The following is a 22,673-nucleotide window of genomic DNA, read 5'->3' as shown; positions in this document are numbered from 1 at the left end:
CAATGCAAGGTGGAGGAGGCCTTAGAGTGACCGTGTCTCAAAAAAAAAAAAAAAAAAACTTAATCAATGTAATTTATGCACCAATTATCATGTGCTTTAAAAGAGTGACTTCCTCTGGGTGGGGGCTATATAGCTCAGCGGTCAGATCATTTGACTAGAATGCACAAGGCTCTGGGTTAGACACCCAACACTATAAAAATAAATCAGTAACTTAAGTAAATCAAACACACATACAGAACAATTATTGTCATGTGCCATGCCTTCGTACACATTAAGGTAAGATAGTGATTGATATGCAGTTATTTTACTGAGATTTTATTTTAGGGTTCTCATACCAGAAGATACCAATATTAGCAGGAGGAATATAATAACACTGATCTATGAGAGATACTAGAAGAGAGTTTCAATGGGAAATGGTTTTAGTGGAAAGCTTCTTATAATTGAGTTTACTGAAGCATTTTTGCATACAACAAAATGTGTTGAACTGTTACATTAAAATCTATACGTTTTATCACACAAAGTAGATTTCAGTTACTATGGAAGTTACTTTAAGATCTCAAGGAAGGTTGCCAAGGCTTATTGTGTTTTGTAAAAATAGAGAAAATCAAGAAAAACTAGTAGAAAGTGAAAACCAAGACTGATACATTATACTGACTATATATATATACCCCAGTAGAGAAAAGAAAATAACGGAACTTTAGATAGTTGGGGTTATTTTTATAAGTCTTTTTGTATATATATTTAGGATCCTAATTTAATATCTAGGTACCAGGAAACTTACAGAATTCTTTGAACAAAAAAATCTAAAATAAAAATATAAAAATGAAAACCAATGGCTCTTCTCTGAGGACTTGCTGGCACCTTCCAGTGTCCCCTGCCATTCTGATCTATGTTTGTCTTTTGTCCCTGAAGACACCTGCCTGGACCACAATGCTGTCATCAGGTGACTTTACATCTGCATCCTGGGAGCTTGTGGTCCGAGTTGACCATGCAAATGAAGAGCAGCAGACAGACGTCACGCTGAGGGTGTCTGGGGACCTGCATATTGGGGGAGTGATGCTCAAGCTGGTGGAACAGATGAGTGAGTCGTTCCTTCTCCATGGTTATTCTGCGTTTGAACCCTTCTGTGTGACCTCCCTATTCCATCACATCCCATGGCTAGCCCTAGATTTCCTGACAGCATGTTCCTCCTCCCCACCTCTATATACATGTGTGTGTGTGTGTGTGTGTATGTGTGTGTGTGTGTGTGTGCGTGCGTGTGTAAAGGAGATATAATGCCATGCTCCCACAAGGTCAAGGCCCATCCCACCAGACAGCACGGTGATCTTAGGTGACTGGCATTGACTACAGAGTCCATTCTTTGTAAACACTTGATAATTTCATGCTTGCTGTCAATGTGTCATTTCATACTTGCCCACCAAGAAAGAGAAGTCTTCTTCTGGCCTTAGAGTTTAATGTCTTGTTTTCTGTTTCTTTGAGGCCCTGGATGCTGGCCTCTCATTTACCCTGAGACAAAGCTCTTTTCTAAGTGCATCTTGAATGGAAGGCAACATGTATGTGGGAAAGTGTATTGTGAGGCTCAGGTTAGTGAATGAATGTCCATATTCACATGATCGTCACCCAAATCGAGGAGGAACATCACCTGCACCCCCTCTCAAGCCCACACTTGCTACTCACTCCCCATTGCTGCTTCACTAAGGGCAACCACCACCCTGGCCTCTCACTTTCCTGTTTTTGACTTTCATATAAATGGGCTTATAAAAGATATACATTATATAGCTGCTTTCTTTGACTTAATTTTATGTTTGAAAGAAATCCATATTGTTGCATTTGTTTATCTAATTTTGTTGCTAAATAACATTCTATTGTATGAACCTACCACAATTTATCCACTTAACCCTTGATGAACATTTCAGTTATTCCATTTTCACTTCATATTGGTGGTAGAATATAATATCTCTTAATAAACATTTCTTTTGAGGATTAGATTAGTTCATTTATTTGTTGTTATAACAAAATACCTGAGGTTAGGTGACTGTGAAGAAAAAGAGGGTTATTTTGGCACATGGTTCTGGCCAAAGGGCTAGGGACTACCTCTGATGCTAGAAGACTGAAAGGCTCTCAAAACAGCATGAGGTATCATGTAGCAAGGGGTGTGTGTTTGAGGGTGAGGGGGCAGTGTGCATTCACATGTGTGTCTCTACCTGGGTTTTCCCACTTTGTTGTAAAGGCAACAAATTCAACCAGAGGCTGCATTTTAGGGGTCACACCTAATCCTACTTACTTTCCAAAGGCTCCCCCTCCCAATACTGTGGTCAGATTAAATCTCTACCTTCTTCATCCCTAACAGTGAGGATCAACCCTCAACTCATAAAGCCTTGGGGGACCCTCAAGCCATATCCCAACCACAGCATATATATTCTATGCCACAGAGGACAATTACTGATCCATCACCTTCCAAAATAATTTGATGCTTCCACTAAGAGCATGGAGAGAAGGGTTTTCTAATTCAAGAAGGGGCAGAGTTCCCTGAGAGAAAAATAACAAGTAAATTAAAATGTTGATGTCTCTCAAGGCCAGCCTGGTCTGCAGAGTGAGTTCCCAGACACCCAGGGTTACACTGCCACCCGGGAAAAAAAAAGAAAGAAAGAAAGATTGAACTTACTTCACACTGACCAAAGGAAATCTCACCTTGATACTAATGCTGAAGGAAGGTCTGGGTGTGGAGGCACACGCAGACGGGGAGAATGTGCAGCTCTGACGTCAGCACGAGTGCTCTGCACACCGCAAATATAAAACTGCTAGAGAGATGGGCATGCGGAGAAGAGTGACCTGTCAGCTTTCCGTGTTCTGTGTGGCCCGTGGGGACCATCACTGCTCTCTTGACATCCAGTAGTACAAGAATTAATTTCTATAAGATACTGCGATTGATTAAGCAATCAAGATTGATGCATAGAGCACATGGGGGTGTGGCTTAGCATTCATTACAGCAAAAGTTTTGTTTTGTTTTGTTTTCATGATTAGGACTTAGGAGTAAATAAGAGTAGAGTTCAGGCATCAATTGTCCCCCTGCCCCTCCTGGGAGACTTTGGAAGGAAGCTAAGAACTGTAGAGCCTTGAACCATAAAAAGAGATTATAAGCTAAAGGTTAGAACTTCACCCGCCATGAGTAGACTGGGGTGACTGCAACCTGCGTGCTCAACTTCCTCTCATAAACTGTGTTCTCCATTTTTGCAGACATAGCCCAAGACTGGTCAGACTTTGCTCTGTGGTGGGAGCAGAAGCGCTGCTGGCTTCTGAAAACGCACTGGACCCTGGACAAGTGTGGAGTCCAGGCCGACGCCAAGCTTCTCTTCACCCCTCAGCACAAGATGCTTCGCCTTCGACTGCCCAACACCAGGACAGTGCGGCTTCGAGTCAGCTTTTCTGCTGTGGTGTTTAAGGCTGTAGCTGACATCTGCAAAGTACTGAGTGAGTTCCCTGCAGGGGCCACTGTGCCCTTTAGACTCTTGGCAAAGGAAGACAGGAAAATTACTTGTGCTTTTTTACCTGCCTCAAGTCTTTGCTGGAGAAAACTCCTTGACAAGGAAGTAAACTCCCATGCCCAGGGCAGAGCACTGCAGTCCCTTCAAGTGGAATGAAAGGAAAGGAATGCCATTTGCATAAATCAGAGTAATTTCCACAAGCTTCCAATTAGTTGTTCAGATACATTTGTAAGTAGGAGTGGGCACGTTAAGTGGGTCACTCCAAACTCGTGTCTCCAAACTCCACGCAGATTTTTAAGACAAACGAAAGAGTTTTGTTAAATCTTTTATCGTGACAGACTGTGTGGTCTCTATCTTTGGCATCGCATACTTTAATGCCTTCCTTAGTACTGGGCTCCTGTAAATAATGACAAAGGTCATTTAAGAAGCTTAAACAGAAAAGCACTCTCTGGGGAGAGAGCTCAGTAAGCACAGTGTTTGCTTTATCAATCCCCAGAAACTGTGTTTTAAAAAAGATGAGCACGGTGGTATACACTTGTTAGCAGTGAGGAGGCAGAGACAGAGGGACCCCCGGGATTCACTGGACAACTAGGCTGCCCTCCTCGGCAAGGTCCAGGCCAGTGAAAGAACCCATCTCAACGAAACAAGGCAGATGGCTCCTGAGGAGCGACACCCCAGGATGTCTTCTAGCCTCACACGGATGTGCACACAAGTGCACGTGTGCCTGAAAACATACAAACGTCCGCATACATAATACACACATACTTATGAATAGAAGAATCCATATTCATATGAATATATTATGAATAGAAGCCTAATCTTTTTCTGTTTGGATTTTATGTAGCCAAGGCTTTCAGAGCCTCCTGCCTCAGCCTAAAATATACTAAGATTACCAGCCTGTGCCGCCAGGCTTACCTGACGAACTGGTGTCCCATGGTATAATATCACAGAGACAATACTACTCCAACTATTTTTTTTTTCTTTATGATACACTACTTTTTTAAATGTGTGGGTGTCTTCTTTGGCACCAAGAATATTAAATATCACCCAGCATGCGAACACAGAATATTATGTCTCACTGAGTATTCCCTCTCCCCCCCATTAAACTATAAGCTGCTTCATTCATTCATTCATTCATTCATTCACCCATCCATTCATTCAACAAATGCTCCTTGAGCCCTACTGTGCATAGGTGGGTGCATGGGCCGGTACTGTGTTGAAGGTCGCTGACATCTTGCCCTTTGAAACAGGCAGAGGCGGATAGCTGCAAATAGGCAAGGAAGAGTAGAGAGCACTAAAATGGGACAGGATGTAGAGCAAACGAAGGAAGAAGTTCACAGGTTGAGGAATGTCATGAGACATAAAGGGCTCTGATGGCCTGAAACAGGATGAGGACAGAAACACTAACTCTGCATATCAATGTCCAGCACACGCTGGCTGCCCCGTGGCTGTTTAGTGGACCATTCGATGCACGGAATATTCCACTGGGAAGTACAAGTTGCTAGAGTGTCCCTGGCATGTGGCAGGCAACTGTGAAGCCAGAGGACACTTTGTTGTTTTTGTGATTGGTAGTATTCTAGTGAGGGTGCCAACATCAAGTCAGAGACCAAATGAAAAGGTCTTTTCCACACCCTCAAAGGGACCAGGTGACACATCACAGTTGAGGGCAAGCAGTTAGCTGCTCTCCTCTCTAACTGTAGCTTTGAGAGAGAGCTCTGCTTAGCATCTCTAATCACAGCTCTTACATCGATCACTGCTAGCTCAGATCGATCTAGGAGTATGGCAGTTCCCCCTAAAGAAGAGAAGAGGCATAAATCTGATCTTCAGCGGAGTTTTGCTTTGCTATTTTATGATTAATGCTAACACTACAATATTTAAGTTGTCAGACGTGTATAAAATAGACATTTGGGATGGTCCAAGGTGTGTTTGTCACCTGATAGTCAGAGACATCCTGGCTGCTGGGGAGAGTCAGCTGCATTGCTCAGACCTCTGAGTACCAAGCAGTTTGTGAACTGACTGGATGAGAGGATCTAGGACAGCAGGTACGAGAACCCTTAAAGCAGCCACTTCCTTGGATTATAGCTGAAATGAAGGCTGCTCAGAGGATTATCATCAGCTCTGACTACAACTGTGCGGTTGGATGAGTCAAGGAAGGGCTATCACAGCTTGGTTTCTTCAAAAGTCAACTCTGAGATAAGGTCCTGATGCTAGGACATACTGTGTGGAAATAGGCCAGAGAGATTGTAGACATTCAGCTCCCAATCAGAGTGTCGCAGTGTGGGCAGCCAGGACCTCTGGGAGACAGTATAGATAGATAGACTCTGGGCTGTTCCAGGACAGTGAAGTTACAAATGAAGGAGCTACCATTGAAGACTGTGGGGAGCATGAATCTTTTCACATGGACTGTTGGAGGTGCGCAGTGCAGAACATGGCTAGCAGGCAGCACAGCCCTTGACAGACACCCAGATGCTCTCAAACTATTGGGAGTCAGGTTGGCACACATTGAAATGATGGAGACTCAGAAGGCAAAAAGGAACAGGACACCTCTAAGGGATGCAGGAAATGATGACTGTTGTATAGGGAATAAAAGGCTGCAGAGTCCACAAATCAAAAAGGATGTTGGGGCGCTTTGTGGTTATTTACAAAGCAGAGTCGGGGGAGGAAGGGAAAGAGGGAAAAATCAGTAGCCCGTGGATAACACTGAGCCACACAACACTGGATGGCAAGCCTGTGGTGAAGGCTTGGTACCATCCCCTGTGTTCTGCATGCATTTGAAATACTTTCATCATGAGTTAAAACACAAAAGGGACTAGGTTCACTAGTCTGAACCTCCTACCACTATTTGCTACCCTTATCCAACTTGGGGTGGGTGGGTCTTCGCTCCTTTCTGCTACTTCAAACCGGATGCAGTGGGTTCCATTTGCTGTCGAAATCTCCCCAGCCTGAAAGAGACCTGTCAAATTACACAGAACAGCCTTGAGTCTGGGAAGGAATCCTTTTTCTTTTTAGTTTTCTTGCTTTTTGTCTTTGTCAGGTGTTACTTTGTTTCATTTTAGATATCAGAAGACCAGAAGAACTCTCATTGTTAAAGCCTTCTGGTGACTATTGTAAAAAGAAAAAGAAAAAAGAAAAAAATAGTAAAGAGCCAGTGATTGAAGACATCCTGAACCTGGAAAGTTCTTCAACAAGCTCAGGTTCCCCAGGTAAGGGGCTGCTGTTTAACCTTCTGATGGTATGACGGTAGACCGCAAGGGGAAACCAGACTCTCTCTCTCTCTCTCTCTCTCTCTCTCTCTCTCTCTCTCTCTCTCTCTCTCTCCTTCCCTCCTCCTCCCTCCTTCCTCCTTTCCTCTCTCTCTCTCTCTCTCTCTCTCTCTCTCTCTCTCTCTCTCTCTCTCTCTCTCTCTCTCCAGGACTCTTGAAGCAACAAAGGGAATCTATGTCTCCCCTTCTTCCTTTCTCTTGCCCCTCCCTCCCTCCACTTTTCTCTCCAAGCAAAGAAGGATCAACTTAATATCCCATTAAGTTTAATATCTCATTAAGTTAAAGAAGTTTTAAACTGGCCTGGAGAGGTAGCTCAGTGGTTAAGAGCACTGACTGCTCTTCCAGAGGTCCTGAGTTCAATTTCCAGCAACCACATGATGGCTCACAACCATCTGAAATGGAATCTGATGCCTCTTCTGGTGTGTCTGAAGACAGCTACAGTGTACTTATATATAATAAATAAATAAATAAATCTTTTTTAAAAAAAAGAAGTTTTAAACTTAGACTCTTACAAAGGTATGCTTAGTAACTCATGGTTTTAATTGTGTATCATATGTTGTAAAATGCTGGTATATACAGCCATGAATTGTGGATGAAAAAGTAAATTTTAGAAAGAAAATAATTTGGATCATTCAAGTATATTTCTCTTTTTCTGGTTTGTCTTTGTGTGACTCTTTCTTAAGCAGTTTTCATTGGCTTGTATGGGGAAGGCAGGTAAGGATTCTGAGAATATATATACCCTTTCTTTCCATATCAAAACAACTTCACTAGCTTTCTTGTACTATGGAGGGCTGTCTTGTATAGTGTATTCCAATGCAAAGAATAAAAGGAGAATTTGAGCAGTGTTCAGAGTGAGAGTCAGGTTAGCATTTACTTTGTTCTTAAAAGTAGCAAACACAGCCCTTTGCTGTCTGAGACATTTTGTATCGATGTTCTCAGTTCCCTAATGGCAGAAGACAAGAGAACTTTGAATGGTTAGAACTTGCCAACATTTATATGTGTTGATTTTGGGAAACTTTTACATGTCTGAGATCCCAGGACTGGAAGATCCAGGTAAGATCTTTACCTGTGTGTGCCTGGCATCCCTACTATCCTGATCCTGGCACATTTAAATCAAAATTGTTTCAGTATAACTTTTTCTAAAGATTCCTAAGATAAATCATCTATCACCGTGTCTCTTTCCTTGCCTCATAGTAAGCCCTGGCTTGTACAGTAAGACCATGACACCCACATATGACCCCATCAACGGGACACCAGCCTTATCCACTATGACTTGGTTTGGTGACAGCCCTTTGACAGAGCAAAACTGCAGTGTTCTGGCCTTCAGCCAACCTCCTCCATCACCAGAGGTGCTCGCCGAAATGTTCCAGCCTCGATCTTTGGTTGACAAAGCCAAGATGAATGCAGGGTAAGGATAGGGCTCCATCTTCCTCCTGGTGTTCATGCATTAAGAAACGTCAAAGAGCTGGGGACTGTCTTAATGTGGGAGCTTATCAGCATGAACGTTGTGCCTCTTAGCAAAAGTCAAAAGGCTAACTTTAACAGGAAAAAAAAAGATGAATTGAGATTGAAATGGTCTCATTTTAACTTTAAAGGGTGACAAAACTACTGTAGTCAAATAACTTGATGTCTTCCTGTCCATAACTATGCCTCTTGCTGTTGCCGGTATGAAAAGAGTTTTGGGGAAATAGAAGGTAACTTATAAAAATGGTGCCCCTTATGAACCTCTTAGAGACATTAAAGGTGGTCAACCTGGCTTATGCTGTATTTTAGAGAACACTGCTTCTCTCTATTTAAAATTAAGCTACATGACTATAAAGATGGCTCAGTGGTTAAGAGCACTGACTGCTCCTCCAGAGGTCCTGCGTTCAATTCCCAGCAACCACATGGTGGCTCATGACCATCTATAGTGGGATCTAATGCCCTCTTTTGGCACACAGCTATACATGCAGATAGAGCACTCATACATAGAATAAATAAACTAAAATAGAATTAAGATGCAACATTGTTCACATTTAAATGTTCAGTAGCCACGTCTGGCTGAAGGCTAATGCATTGCACAGCTCGTGTGATTTTTCCCATGTCTGCAAAAGGATCTACGAGGCATGTCCAACCCATGGCCTGTGGGATACACATGCACAAGATAGCCGCAAATACAGCACAACACAAAATTACAAAGGTCCTTGAATTATGAGTTTTAAATTTTATTTTGTTATGTAGTTGTGTAGTTCTCGATCATGAACTTCGTAGATGACAATGCTGTGCTGCTTGTCAAAAGACTGGACTGGACACTGGTTAAGCTAGACCTAGCTTTGGGTTGACCACAGTGGAGCAACAGGGCAGCAGTTAGAGACAGAGACTTGCATGCTGGCTCCACCATGGAGCTCTACCCTTGCCTAGATCATAAAATTCACAGAGACTTGGTCGCCTCATCTGCTACACCAAGGTAGTGACAGACATGATGAGATGTGTCTATAATTCCAGCACTCGGGAAGCAGGAGGATCACAGGTTCAAAGCCAGCTTGGAGTACACGTGAGATTCTGTCTCCAAAAAAAAAAAAGGAAGGAAAAAGGAGGGAAAGGGAGAGAGAGGAAAGAAAGAAAGAGAGAGAGAGAGAGAGAGAGAGAGAGAGAGAGATAGAGAGGGAGGGAGAGAGAGAGGGAAAGGAAAAGAAGAAAAGAAGAGAAAAACACTAGATATCAACCCCCATAGCTCGTTTACTTTCATGTGTCATTAAGAATATTTTTTAACTTAAGAACAGTAAGGTGAGGTGCAAATTATAAGCCCTTATGTGCTCATTGGTTTTGTTGACATTGTTTCCCATGCCCATGGATGTATGTAATGTGTAACTCAGTGTGGTGGGTATGCATAGAAAGTGAGCTGGCTTTTAAACCCTAACCCGTTGTTTCCTAGCTGGCTGGACTCCTCGAGGTCCCTTATGGAGCAAAGCATTCAAGAGGATGAGCAGCTGCTGTTGAGATTTAAATACTACACCTTCTTTGACTTGAATCCTAAAGTAAGAAATTGTCCTTTTGTTTCATTTGTTTTCCTTTTGTGATGTGCTGGAGGACACTTTTCCTAAGTGCAAGCCAGGACCACATGGTGGCCTACACAAGACACCCCACCACAGTGTAAAATGTCTTTAGTAGAAAGGGATCATCTAAGAAAAGAGCACGGGCAAATCTCTACCTGACGCTTATTAGGAAAGTTAATGAGAGTTGAGATGAATCCTTCAGACTTCTGTCTCTTTCCTGCTTACAAGAAAGCTGTTTGTAGAGCGAAGTGTCAGCCGCTACCTGGCCCATTACAGAAAATATGAATGAAACAGTGTGGTCTCTGTGTGGCCAGGCAACCTCCCTGCATCAGCCCTGTGCAAGCTTGTGCCTCCTGCTCTTCCTCCTCCTCTTCTTCATTTCTCTCTGAGCATTTGTGTGAGGAGCTTGTCCCTGCCTTTCTCTACACTTTTCGCCCCTGCAGCAATACCTCTGCCCTCTTGGTTGATTTATACCTATCTTTCAACCACTGCCAGTCTCAGTTCCCTGCCTTCCCTACTGAATTTCTTCCAAAAACAAAGAACAACAAAATAAGCAAAACAAAATAAAACCGATGTATGGTGAGGTGGAAGGGGGTGTGTCTGAGGGCCCATACTGAGGCATCCCTTTCCCCTGAGGTTACCAGCCATATGACAGACATAGTATGGAATAGAGTTTATTTAGGGCATGGGGAGGGGAGTTGAGGAGGTAGTAGAATCAGAGAAAAGAAGAGAGAGAGAGAGAGAGAAAAGAAGAGAGAGAGAGAGAGAGAGAGAGAGAGAGAGAGAGAGAGAGAGAGAGGAGAGGCCTTCTAGGAACATGTTGAGAAAGGGAGGAAGGGAATAGGGAGAGAGGGTCAGAGAGGGTAAGAGAGTAAGAGGGAGTGAGGGGGCAAACAGCCCCTTTTATGGTGAGTCAGGCACACCTGGCTGTTGCCAGGTAACTGTAGGGTGGATCCTAGAAAGAATGCTAACAATATGTTCTTAATTGAATAAGTAATAAAACCCCAGTAGTCATTGTAAGTCAAAATGCAAAACAGTGTAGCTTCTGTGGAAAGCAAAGCTGCAATATCTATCAGAATTACAATGCTACTTTGACCTGCAAATCTATTCATAGTGTAGTGGTACTTATGTAACTTTATACATTACTACCATAGGTTATTACTGCGTAATTGGTTTTCAAAAATGATTGGAAACCACCTAAATGTCCATCAGTAAAGAATTGCTTTAGTATGTTATGACACACTTAGACCTTACCGTTGTTAAAAAGAATGGGACAGCTCATTTGGGTTTTATTTTGTTTTGTTTTTGTGAACACTTTTAAATATGTTTAAAACATGTGAATTAGGGAAAGAAATTTTCTCTTCTAGCTCTGACAGTCCACACTGTCATGTTTTGTAAGCAATGAGAACATTGGAGGACCCCAGGATACTGACCTCCATCCCCAGCAGTCAGAGAATCTTGTGGTTAAACAGTAAACTTTCTTGAGAACATGGAAATGATGATTCAGGTTTATTGCCCTGTGCGTCGTGGTTGGCCTGGGGGGAAAGCTGAGCTATGAGACAGACAGAACTAGGAATGGGTGTAACAGAGATGGCAGAATCCAACCGTGCCCTCCAAGATGTGAGGTCCTAGGTTTAGACAATCGGGAGACAGAAAAATAAAGGCTAAGCATTGACCGAGTAGCCCGTACACAGTGTCCTGGTTGTTACTATTGCTGGGATGAAACACCATGACCAAAGCAACTTGGGGGAGAAAGGGTCTAATCGGCTTATTCTTCCATATCACTGTTCATCCAAGGAAGTCAGTGCAGGAACTCACATAGAAGGACATAGAGGCAAGAGGTGACACTGAAAGCCATGGGGCGGGGGTGCTACTTGCTGGCTTGCTCCTCATGGCTTGCTTGTACTTTCTTAGAGAACCCAGAACCACCAGTTCAGGTATGGCATCACCCATAACTGGCTGGGCCCTCTCCCATTAATCACTGATTAAGAAAATGACCTCCAGACTTGCCTCCAGTCTAATAGAGATGTTCCTTCAGTGCGGCTCCCTCCTCTCTAGTGACTTTAGCTGGTGTCAAGCTGACATAAAACTATCCAACATACTCACTAAAGAAAGAGTTGTTCCTAATTAGTGGAGAAGAGATCAAAGTATTCTCAGAGATCGAAACCTACAGGACGCCTCAGATTGACCTACAGATTGGTGCCTCAACACCTGCATGGGAAAACCAGCCTCTGGGAGGGAAACCTCAAAGCCAGGCAGGAGCAATAGAGAGGCTCTGAACAGCTCTAGGGGCAGGGCTTGGCCAGCACTGAGCCCTTATTCTGGCTCCTGTTGATTTCCTACTGTTAACTTGTAACTGGATAATTGTAGTTTAATGTGTTTTACATGCCATTATTTTAATTTGGCTTGTGCAGCATGTCAAGATGTTCAGGTATGGGAACTTTTATTACACTTTTAAAATCTTTATTAACTACTCTGAAGAAAGCCTTGCTGAGCGGCCTGTCCCACCGAGTCTCTGAAGTATTAGTACCTAGATATACTAGGACTGAGGGGCTGACCAACATCGAGGTTGACAGCTTGTTGGTCAAATGTAAGTTTTGGCTGTTTTGACATCACTATTTAGATTTTGTCTATAATCTATGAAATGAAACAGGATTCGTGTGTGTGTGTGTGTGTGTGTGTGTGTGGTAATGGCTGCATGGCTTTTAACTTTGTTTGTTTTTTGAGAGGAGACTGGCTATGGTGCACAGGTTGGTCTCTTAACTCCCATGCTCCTGCTTCAGGCTCCCTTATATCTGAGATGATAAGCATATGCCACCACACCTGGATGCATGTTTACTATACATGTTAATTTCTTTTAGTTGTAAAGTCTTGATTGAACAAAAATGCATGTACTCATTTTCTGGAAGTCAGGGATCATGGCACATGTCTGTAATTCCAGCATGTGGCTTTCCTACTTACCATTATCAGGGCTATCCACTGGTCTGGGCTTGCTTCACAGTTACACATCCCCTATTGCCTCTATTCTTAACAGGTGTAAGATTAGTACAAAGTGGGGGAGGGAGCCAGTGCTAACCAGCTCTCGAAGAGTCTACTAAGGTCCTCATGAGTATTTTCCATTACTCCTTCATGTTTTCTTTATGAATGTCTTCTAAGTATATAGTATAATGTATAGCTATTATACAAAAAAAAATCCAAGTCGGGCATCTTTTCTAGTGTTTAAATGACCATCTTGTCTTCTCTGTGAGACACCTGATTATGTTTGTTCTGTATCCTTATGGATTGTCTGATTTTTACATTCATTCATTCATGGGAATGGTTTGTATTCATGGATATTATCTTTTCTATTTATCGAAATACATTCTTTCAGTCTTTATCTTATAACCTTGAAAATATATGTCTCATTGTAAATGCCTAATTTTATGTGTCAGGTCTACTTTATACATTATAACTTTTTAGGCATCTTGTCTTATGTAAAACCTCCTCCCCAGGTAGTGTGGTTCAATAGTAGAGCATGCAACTAGCATGTGCCAGGTTCTAGGTTCAATCCCAAAACCAAAAAGAGAGAGTAAAACAGGAAGAAGAGGGGAAGGAGGAAAGGTGAGAAAGGAGGAGAAACAGAACCCATGCAGTGGCCATTTGAGCAATGATTTTTATGTACCCACAAAATTGTTCAACCATAACCATGCTGTTGTGGTTACTGTGTTTCATGTCTGCGCTATCTTTCTAAGTCTCTCTCTCTCTCTCTCTCTCTCTCTCTCTCTCTCTCTCTCTCTAAAATTTTATTTTTTCTTGGATATTTTATGTATTTACATTTCAAATGTTATCCTCCCTCCCCCTGCTTCTATGGGGATTCTCCCACTCCTACCTCAACACCCTGGTATTCCCCTACATTGGGAAAACGAACCTTCACAGGACCAAAGGCTTTTCCTCCCTCTGATACCCGACATGGCCATCATCTGCTACATTTGCAGCTGGAGTCATAGTCTTCTTGGATGGGTAGAATTTGAAGATCAGCTTCATCTTTGACTGCCTATTATCTACTGCCTATTTTTACTCTCAATAGAAACGTCATAGAGGAAAGACTATGATACCTGAGCTGAATCGATTTGGCTGTTTGAGGAAACTCTGCAAATATTTAGGGAAAGTTCCTTCTGACCTCAGAAGTCAAAAGAGGCAATGGGCAGGGGGAAGATAGCAGACTCCTTGCAGTTGTCTGAGCTAGACTTTAGAGTATGTGATTCACAGAGATTGGCCTCAGTTATTCAAGAACTTCAGTGCTGTGGAATATAAATAGATACACACACACACACACACACACACACACACACACACACATCTTTTTCTTTCTTTTTTCTTTTTTTTATTGGATTTTTTAAATTTATATTCCAAATGTTATTCCCTTTCCCAGCAGACATAAGCCCCCTATCCCCTACCCCTCCCCTTCTTCTATAAGGTTCTTCTATAAGGGTGTTTCCCTTCCCATCCACCCTCCCTTCCCTCCCCCCCCCAACATTCCCCTACACTGGGGAGTCCAACCTTGGCAGGACCAAGGACTTTTCCTTCCACTGGTGCCCAACAAGGCCATCCTCTGCTACATATGCAGTTGGAGACATGGGTCAGTCCATGTACAGTCTTTGGATAGTGGTTTAGTCCCTGGGAGCTCTGGTTGGTTGGCTTTGTTGTTCTTATAGGGTTATGAGCCCCTTCAGCTCTTTCAATCCTTTCTCTAACTCCTTCAACAGGAGTACCATTCTCAGTTCAGTGGTTTGCTGCCAGCATTTGCCTTTGTATTTGACATGGTCAGGCTGTGTCTCTTAGGAAAGAGACATCTATATCCCGTTCCTGTCAGCATGCACTTCTTAGCTTCATCAGTCTTATCTGGTTCTGGTGTATAAATATGGGCCACATGTGGGGCAGGCTCTGAATGGCAGTTCCTTCAGTCTCTGCTCCAAATTTTGCCTCCCTCTCCCCTCCTATGAATATTTTTGTTCCCCCTTTTAAGAAGGCATGAAGCATCCACATTTTGGTCATCCATCTTCTTGAGCTTCATGTGGTCTGTGGTTTGCATCTTGGGTAATTTGAGCTTTTGGGCTAATATCCACTTATCAGTCAGTGCATACGAGGTGTGTTTTTTTGTGGTTGGGTTACCTTACTCAGGATGATATTTTCTATTTCAGTCCATTTGCCTATGAATTTCATGAAGTCATTGTTTTCGATAGCTAAGTAGTACTCCATTTTGTAGATGCACCACATTTTCTGTATCCATTCCTCTGTTGAAGGGCATCTGGGTTCTTTTCAGTTTCTGGCTATTATAAATAAGACTGCTATGAACATAGTGGAGCATGTGTCTTTGTTGTATGTTGGAGCATCTTTTGGGTATATGCCAAGGAAAGGTATAGCTGGTTCCTAAGGTAGTGGAATGTCCAATTTTTTGAGGAACCTCCAGACTGATTTCCAGAGTGGTTGTACCAGTCTGCAATCCCACCAACAATGGAGGAGTATTCCTCTTTCTCCACATCCTCGCCAGCATTTGCTGTCACCTGAGTTTTTGATCATAGCCATTCTGACTGGTGTGAGGTGGAATCTCAGGGTTGTTTTAATTTGCATTTCCCTGATGACTAAGGATGTCGAGCATTTCTTTAGGTACTTCTTAGCCATTCGATAATCCTCTGCTGAGAATTCTTTGTTTAGCTCTGTACCCCATTTTTAATAGGGTTATTTGGCTCTCTGGAGTCTAACTTCTTGAGTTCTTTGTATATTTTGGATATTAGCCCTCTATTGGATGTAGGATTGGTAAAGATCTTTTCCCAATTTGTTCATTGCCATTTCATCCTAATGACAGTGTCATTTTTGCAGTTTTATGAGGTCCCATTTGTCAATTCTTCATCTTAAAGCATAAGTCATTGATGTTTTGTTCAGGAAATTTTCCCCAGTGCCCATGTGATCAAGACTCTTCCTCACTTTTTCTTCTACTAGTTTGAGTGTATCTGGTTTCATGTGGAGGTCCTTGATCCACTTGGACTTAAGCTTTGTACAGGGTGATGAGAATGGATCGATTTGCATTCTTCTACATGCTAACCTCTGGTTGAACCAGCACCATTTGTTGAAAATGCTATCTTTTTTCCATTGGATGGTTTTAGCTTCTTTGTCAAAGATCAAGTGACCATAGGTGTGTGGGTTCATTTCTGGGTCTTCAATTCTATTCTATTGATCTACCTGCCTGTCTCTATACCAATACCATACAGTTTTTATCACTATTGCTCTGTAATACTGCTTGAAGTCAGGGATGGTGATTCCCCCAGATGTTCTTTTATTGTTGAGTATAGTTTTCACTATCCTGGGTTTTTTGTTATTCCATATGAATTTGCAAATTGCTCTTTCTAACTCTATGAAGAATTGAGTTGGAATTTTGATGGGGATTGCATTGACTCTGTAGTTGCTTTTGGCAAAATGGCCATTTTTACTATATTAATCCTGCCAATCCATGAGCCTGGGAGGTCTTTCCATCTTCTGAAATCTTCTTCAATTTCTTTCTTCAGAGACTTGAAATTCTTGTCATAAAGATCTTTCACTTGCTTGATTAGAGTCATACTAAGGTATTTTATATTATTTGCGACTATTGTATAAAATTTGACTATTGTATAAATTTGTATAAAATGACTATTGTCATTTCCCTCATTTCTTTCTCAGACTGTTTATCCTTTGAGTAGAGGGAGGCTACTGATTTGTTTGAGTTAATTTTATACCCAGCCACTTTTGCTGAAGTTGTTTATCAGGTTTAGGAGTTCTTTGGTGGAATTTTTGGGGTCACTTAAGTATACTATCATACCATCTGCAAATAGTGATATTTTGACTTCTTTCTTTCCAATTTGTATACCTTTGGCCTCCTTTCATTGTCTGATTGCTCTGGCTAGGACTTCAAGTACTATGTTGAAGAAGTAGAGAGAGAGTGGGTAGCCTTGTCTAGTCTCTGATTTTAATGGGATTGCTTCAAGTTTCTCTCCATTTAGTTTAATGTTAGCTACTGGTTTGCTGTGTATGGCTTTTACTATGTTTAGAAATGGGCCTTGAATTCCTGATCTTTCCAGGCCAGGACTTTTATCATGAAGGGGTGTTGAATATTGTCAAATGCTTTCTCAGTATCTAATGAAATGATCATGTGGTTTTTTCTTTGAATTTGATTATATAGTAGATTATGTTAATGTATTTCCGTATATTGAACCATCCCTGCATCCCTGGGATCAAACCTATTTGATCATGATGGATGATCCTTTTGATGTGTTCTTGGATTCGGTTTGCGAGAATTTTATTGAGTATTTTTATGTCATAAGGGAAATTGGTCTGAAGTTCTCCTTCTTTGTTGGATCTTTGTGTGGTTTAGGTATAAGTGAAATTGTGGCTTCATAGAAGGAATTCGGTAGTGCTCCTTCTGTTTCTGTTTTGTGGAATAGTTTGGACAGTTATTGGTATAAGGTCTTCTATGAAGGTCTGATAGAACTCTGCACTAAACCCATCTGTTCCTGGGCTCTTTTTGGTTGGGAGATTTTTAATAACTGCTTCTATTTCTTTAGGAGTTATAGGGTTGTTTAGATGGTTTATCTATGCCTGATTTAACGTTGGGACCTGGTGTTTGTCTAGAAAATTGTCCATTTCCTCCAGATTGCACCTCTTTTTCTTTCTCTAGTATGATGCTGTCCGAATTAACCAACTCTACGAGCAAGCCAGATGGGCTGTTCTCCTGGAGGAAATCGACTGCACAGAAGAAGAAATGTTGATCTTTGCAGCTCTGCAGGTTATGGGATGTCTGCGGCTTTTCCTGGGAGGGGGGAAGAATTCTAGTTTGTTCTGGTTAAAGCACACTGTCTGTTTCTTTGAAGAAAGAAATGAAAATTAGGAGAGTAGGTTTCCATGTAAAATGTTCCTTGCCTTCTCCATGTGTACACTACTGTGTAAGGCAATTATTCTGCATCCCCAGTCACTTGCCTCCACAGACACAGCGACAAGGCAGAACAAGGTTTGACCACAATTGTGAATCTCACAATTAGTTTGATTAGATGCCATTTCTCTGAGCGGACAGACTTCCTTCCAGAAGGTATTCAGGATTTGAGGGAAATTCTCAAAAAAGAAGAGATGGTTAATGATCCATTTGTGGCTGTAAGATTTCTAAAATCTCTGCCTTGAGCAAGGTGAGGTAGAGCACCCCTCTAATTCCACTGTTTGGGAGAACTGAATCATAAGTTCAAGGGCAGTTGAGGCTACCTAGAGAGTTTGAGACTAGCCTGAACAGTCTAGAACTTCTGACAAGATTCTGTCTCAAGAACATACATTAATTTAAGTAAATTAAATAAAAATAAAGTCTCTGCTTATGTTTTAGTATCACATCAGCAAGCTGTCGCTGTGTGCTGAAATACAGGACTTTGCAACCAAGTCTGAGGTTGATGAGGTAGAAGCAGCATTGTCAAGTTTGGAAGTGACCCTCGAAGGCGGGAAGGCGGACAACACTTTGGTACGATCACTTCTGTTAACTCAGAATTTGTTCTAGCGAGTACAAATTGGAGCTAAGAGAACATGTCTTCCAAGAAGAAAAATATGCTGCTCATGGGACAAGCTTAGTTAGCAAGAACTGGCTTCTCTTGGGTTAGCTCTACGAGGGATCATTAGGAGAATTTTATCACCACCAACCGAAACTGTTGTATTGCATTTCTTCCTGGGGATCGATCAGTTGGCACTGTATGTGGTGAAATTACCGTGAGCTCCACTACACTAGCAAAAAACATGGAGTTGGTCCTTTAAGTCTAGAAAGAACCGTACAGTCTATGGCACAGGGAACCTGTGGGGGTGAAGAAAAGGCTTTAAAAGCCTTGGTGTCTGGTCTTACGTTGCCACTGTGTAAGGCTGACAGAGAGGATGGCTTTTCCCTAGGACAATGGTTCTCAACCTATGGGTTGTGACTGCTTTGGGGGTTGAATGACCTTTTCACAGCTGTCACATCTCAGATACTCTGCAAATCAGATATTTACATTACAATTCACTGCAGCAGCAAAATTATAGTTAGAAAGTAGCAACAAAAAAAATTTTATGGCTGAGGGGGGTCACCCAGCAGGAGGAACTATATTAAAGAGGCCCAGCATTAGGAAGGTTTTAGGATATCATCGAACACTCCTAAACGTTTTTCATTTCAGGAACCAAAACCCTCCAGTCATACCTTAGGAGGAAAACTGGTTATCACTCTTGACCCCTCACCTCAGAGGTGCTGGCTGGATACAGACTTGCAATGCCCCACTGATTTGATTCTCTTACTGAGCACTCTTTTGTTTTAACTTCTTCAACCAACGGTATAATTAATCGCATTGAATCCAAGCAGGGGGTCCTCTGAAACTGGAGCTAAGTGAGTCACCACATTCTTGCCCATTCACTGTGAGTTCTCTTATCCATACCTGCCTTAAATCGGGAAGTTGGTCTCTCAGGAGAGCAAATACTTAATGCACAAAGCAGAGCCCTGCCCAAGCAGAAGCTGAACTCCTGTTCGCCTGCCTCCTATGCTGAATATGTAACAGGAAGTTAATCCTTCTTGGGACAAATGAGAAATTCCCTCCTTCCCTGAGTAGTTTTATAAGCTGTAGCCAGCCATCAACTGCCACCTCAGAACGAACTTTGAACTAGGTGCTTTTCAGGTTTAATCAGTGACCTGGATGTTACTAGAGTCGCCCACTTTAACTTAAAACTCACAAAGGTCTGTCCATACAGATCCATTCAGACGTTAAAGACATCATTCCTAACTTGGGTTTTTAACTTAAATGATGTGCAGGTGTAAGAAATATCCGTTGATTTTTTTTCTTTTACTGCTCTTCATATTTCCTATCCTCACAAAGTTAAATAAATATATACATATTAACAAATTAATATTGTCAACCAAGTCGCCATCCAGACTTGGGAAACAGAACTTTGTCACCTGCCCAAGGGCCCCTTCTCGCTTCCCACTCAGCTTCCACTCCCCACCACCCCGACTCCCCCGTGAAAGCTACTGTATTTTACATAACTAAGGAGCTCAGTTTCTCATTTTATTTCATTTTAATTGATTCAGATTTTAAGTCTTAGTGGCAAGTGACTGACACGCTGGTTGCACAGGCTTGAACTAGCAACTCCATCTGTGAAGTTCCTGCTGGTAACTCTCATATTTCTCCTCAGGAGGACATTACTGACATCCCTAAACTGGCAGATTATCTCAAATTATTTAAGTAAGTATCTTGAAAGGGCAGAGGAATGCCCTGTAACAGACCCTCACAATCATGGTCTGGAATTGGACATAATTTCATACGGCAGGCAGGTCCCCAGGTCAAAGGTAAGCTCTGTGTTACGGGCTTTGGCATAAGGCAATAGTGTGTTGAACCTTAACTCCCTGCCATAGACCCTGGCTCCATGGAGTGGAGTTTCTATGACTCTGTGCTTTGGTTTCTTATGCTATAAAGTGGGAGTATCCTCTTCTTAAGTTTGTTGGGATGAAATGGGGCATTTGAAGAGTTTAGCACAGTGCCTGGCATACAGATGCTCACACACCAGTGTGAACATGAACAGATCAGTAAGAATGGACATGTATGCTGCCGTGGCGTTTCTGTTAGGATCTGCTTGGAAGGCTCAGGAGTGACAGCTCTGAGAGCAAGCACTTTGTTTCTGGGCTTCCAGGGAGGAGCCCATTTGTTACCCTCCGTTCACCTGCTCAGTGTTGGCCAACCTGCTACTATTTCTGTTTGCTTTAATGGGTGACCGCCACCTTTGTGATAGTGCCAAGGAGTGTTAGGTTGAAAGAAACAATGCAGTTACTGTGTCACTTTATGGCTTGTTGACTTTCCTTAACAAACTAATACTTCACTGGGGCAGCCGGCTTCTCAGAGAGCGGGGTGGGGGCGGGGAATGCAAATTGCTTTTGACAATATAAGATGCAAAGGACTTGCAAACACTAAATGGCGAATGGGGTCTACAAGAGAATCAAAAGTCCAAAGGCGTATCTGTCGCTGAGTTTCTAGTATTGGCTTGTTTAGTCTTTTGTTGTGATGATAGGGTATGAGCTCAGGGAACTTCAGTGGCAAAAGTGCCTATAATTAAAAGTGATCAGTCTAATAATATTCAGACCTTCAGGGGGACAGAGCAATTCGATGTAGCAAGTATAGCTTTATAAAACATGAGTAATTGTTTCACACAGAAATTTGGTCTTGGTAGTTTCTGAATAGAGTATAACTAGAACTTCACAAAGAGGAAGAAGAAGAGGAGGAGGGGGAGGGGGAGGAGGGGGGAAGAGGAGGAGGAGGAGGAGGAGGAGGGTAAAAGAGCCCCTTCCTGTATATGGTCTAGCATTTTACAAAGAGATGACATGTTGGACGTGACCTCTAACTCCTTCAGTTCTGTCGCCTGATGTCTTTAGCCGTAACTTATACCCAAAATCACAAAACAAAATTTGTAATACTTTCAGAATATTAACCACCAAATGATTCAATATAATCAGAGAAAGCCCAAAAAGTGTAAATTGAAAATATGATTTAAATACACTAAGAAGACCCAATTTGTATCTACTGAGAGTTCTAAAAGAAATTAGTTGAGAGAATGAAACATTCAAAAGAGAATACTTAAGAGTTTTTCATAAATGTTTAGAATATGCTTAAATTCCTGGATCATAGGTCTCTGGCAAGAAAAGCCAATAAATCAGTAAGTCTTGATAAACCCAGCCATTGATAAGGGAAAGTCTTTAACACCAGAGGGAGAACAACAGAGAGGTGGCAGCCCAGTCATGCCACACGGGTCACCAGTACAGATAGGAAGTGGTTTGTGTAGTACGGAGAGAGCATTAAGTCAGACCTTCAAGTCTACTTCCTAAAGGCCCATAAATATACACCAAACAAGATCCTTATAAACCCACATTGGAGAAAAACAGATTCATACGTCTTGGCACTACTAGGTGACATCATGTGAACAGGAAACACGGCAAAGTTGCAAGGGCCACCGCTGCTACCAGTGCCACTTAGGAGGAGAGCAAGTGGCTCTGTGAGTAGTTAATAGGAATGTTGCAGATAAAATTTGTTCAAGAGATAAGATTTGTTATGTATAGGCAAGCTACCAGACCAAGGGACTTCAGTAATACTTACACATGAGCTACAGGGCTACTTGATTCATTTCAACATAAGAGTCTTTAAATATTCTGTTATCTTTGCAATACTTTGTAAATAAATGGGGAATGATCATGAAAGCTTGGTCCCCATAAAACTAGCTGGGGGGTAGTGGCACACGCCTTTAATCCCAGCACTTGGAAGGCAGTGGCAAGAGAATCTCTCAGTTGAAGGCCAGCCTACTGTACAGAGTGAATTCTAGGACAGCCAGGGCTATTCGGAGAAACCCTGTCTCAAAAAGCCAAAAACAAAACAAAAGAAAGAAGACGGGGGCCGGGGGGAGGCTCACTGGCTTCCTGTAGCAAATGCCTGTAAGTGGTATTATGACATTTTGTTTTTCAAAAATAAATATCCCAAACTGATGACCCTGTGGACATCACTTGTAAGCCACCACACACCTCCAAAACAATAAACACTGATTTCCCCTTGAAGGAACAGTTATGAAATAGCTAGTTTTTGAACGATAGTAATGTTGTGAAAATATCGCTTTTTCAATTACTCATATTTTATGTACATAAGTGTTTTGCCTGCATGTATGTTCATGTGCCGCATACATGCCTGATGCCCAGAGAGGCCAGAAGAGGGCATTAGACACCATGGAAATAGAGTTATAAATGGTTGTGAGCTGCCATACAGGTGCAGTAAGTGTTCTGAACCGCTGAGCCAACCCTCCAGCCCCCAAAGGTAACATTTTTAAAATATTCTGCAATGTTTCCATGGTTACTCTGT

General features: G+C 42.1%; 1 protein-coding gene across 1 annotated transcript in view; it reads left to right on the top strand.

Annotated features, from left to right (window-relative positions):
* Positions 1-915: 915 nt before the first annotated feature.
* Positions 916-22,673, top strand: part of Fermt1 (fermitin family member 1) — a 34,401-nt gene continuing 12,643 nt past the window's right edge. Inside the window, exons 1-8 of the mRNA XM_032904277.1 lie at positions 916-1,081; positions 3,238-3,471; positions 6,542-6,688; positions 7,943-8,156; positions 9,663-9,765; positions 17,471-17,578; positions 18,161-18,292; positions 19,975-20,024. Coding sequence (XP_032760168.1) covers positions 931-1,081; positions 3,238-3,471; positions 6,542-6,688; positions 7,943-8,156; positions 9,663-9,765; positions 17,471-17,578; positions 18,161-18,292; positions 19,975-20,024 — 1,139 coding nt within the window. The 5' untranslated portion in view covers positions 916-930. The remainder of the gene's footprint in view (positions 1,082-3,237; positions 3,472-6,541; positions 6,689-7,942; positions 8,157-9,662; positions 9,766-17,470; positions 17,579-18,160; positions 18,293-19,974; positions 20,025-22,673) is intronic.

Source organism: Rattus rattus, chromosome 5 (genome assembly GCF_011064425.1).
Source record: "Rattus rattus isolate New Zealand chromosome 5, Rrattus_CSIRO_v1, whole genome shotgun sequence".
Lineage (NCBI taxonomy): Eukaryota > Metazoa > Chordata > Mammalia > Rodentia > Muridae > Rattus > Rattus rattus.
Note: the sequence above shows the minus strand (reverse complement) of the source record. Positions and strands in the feature narration are given on the sequence as shown.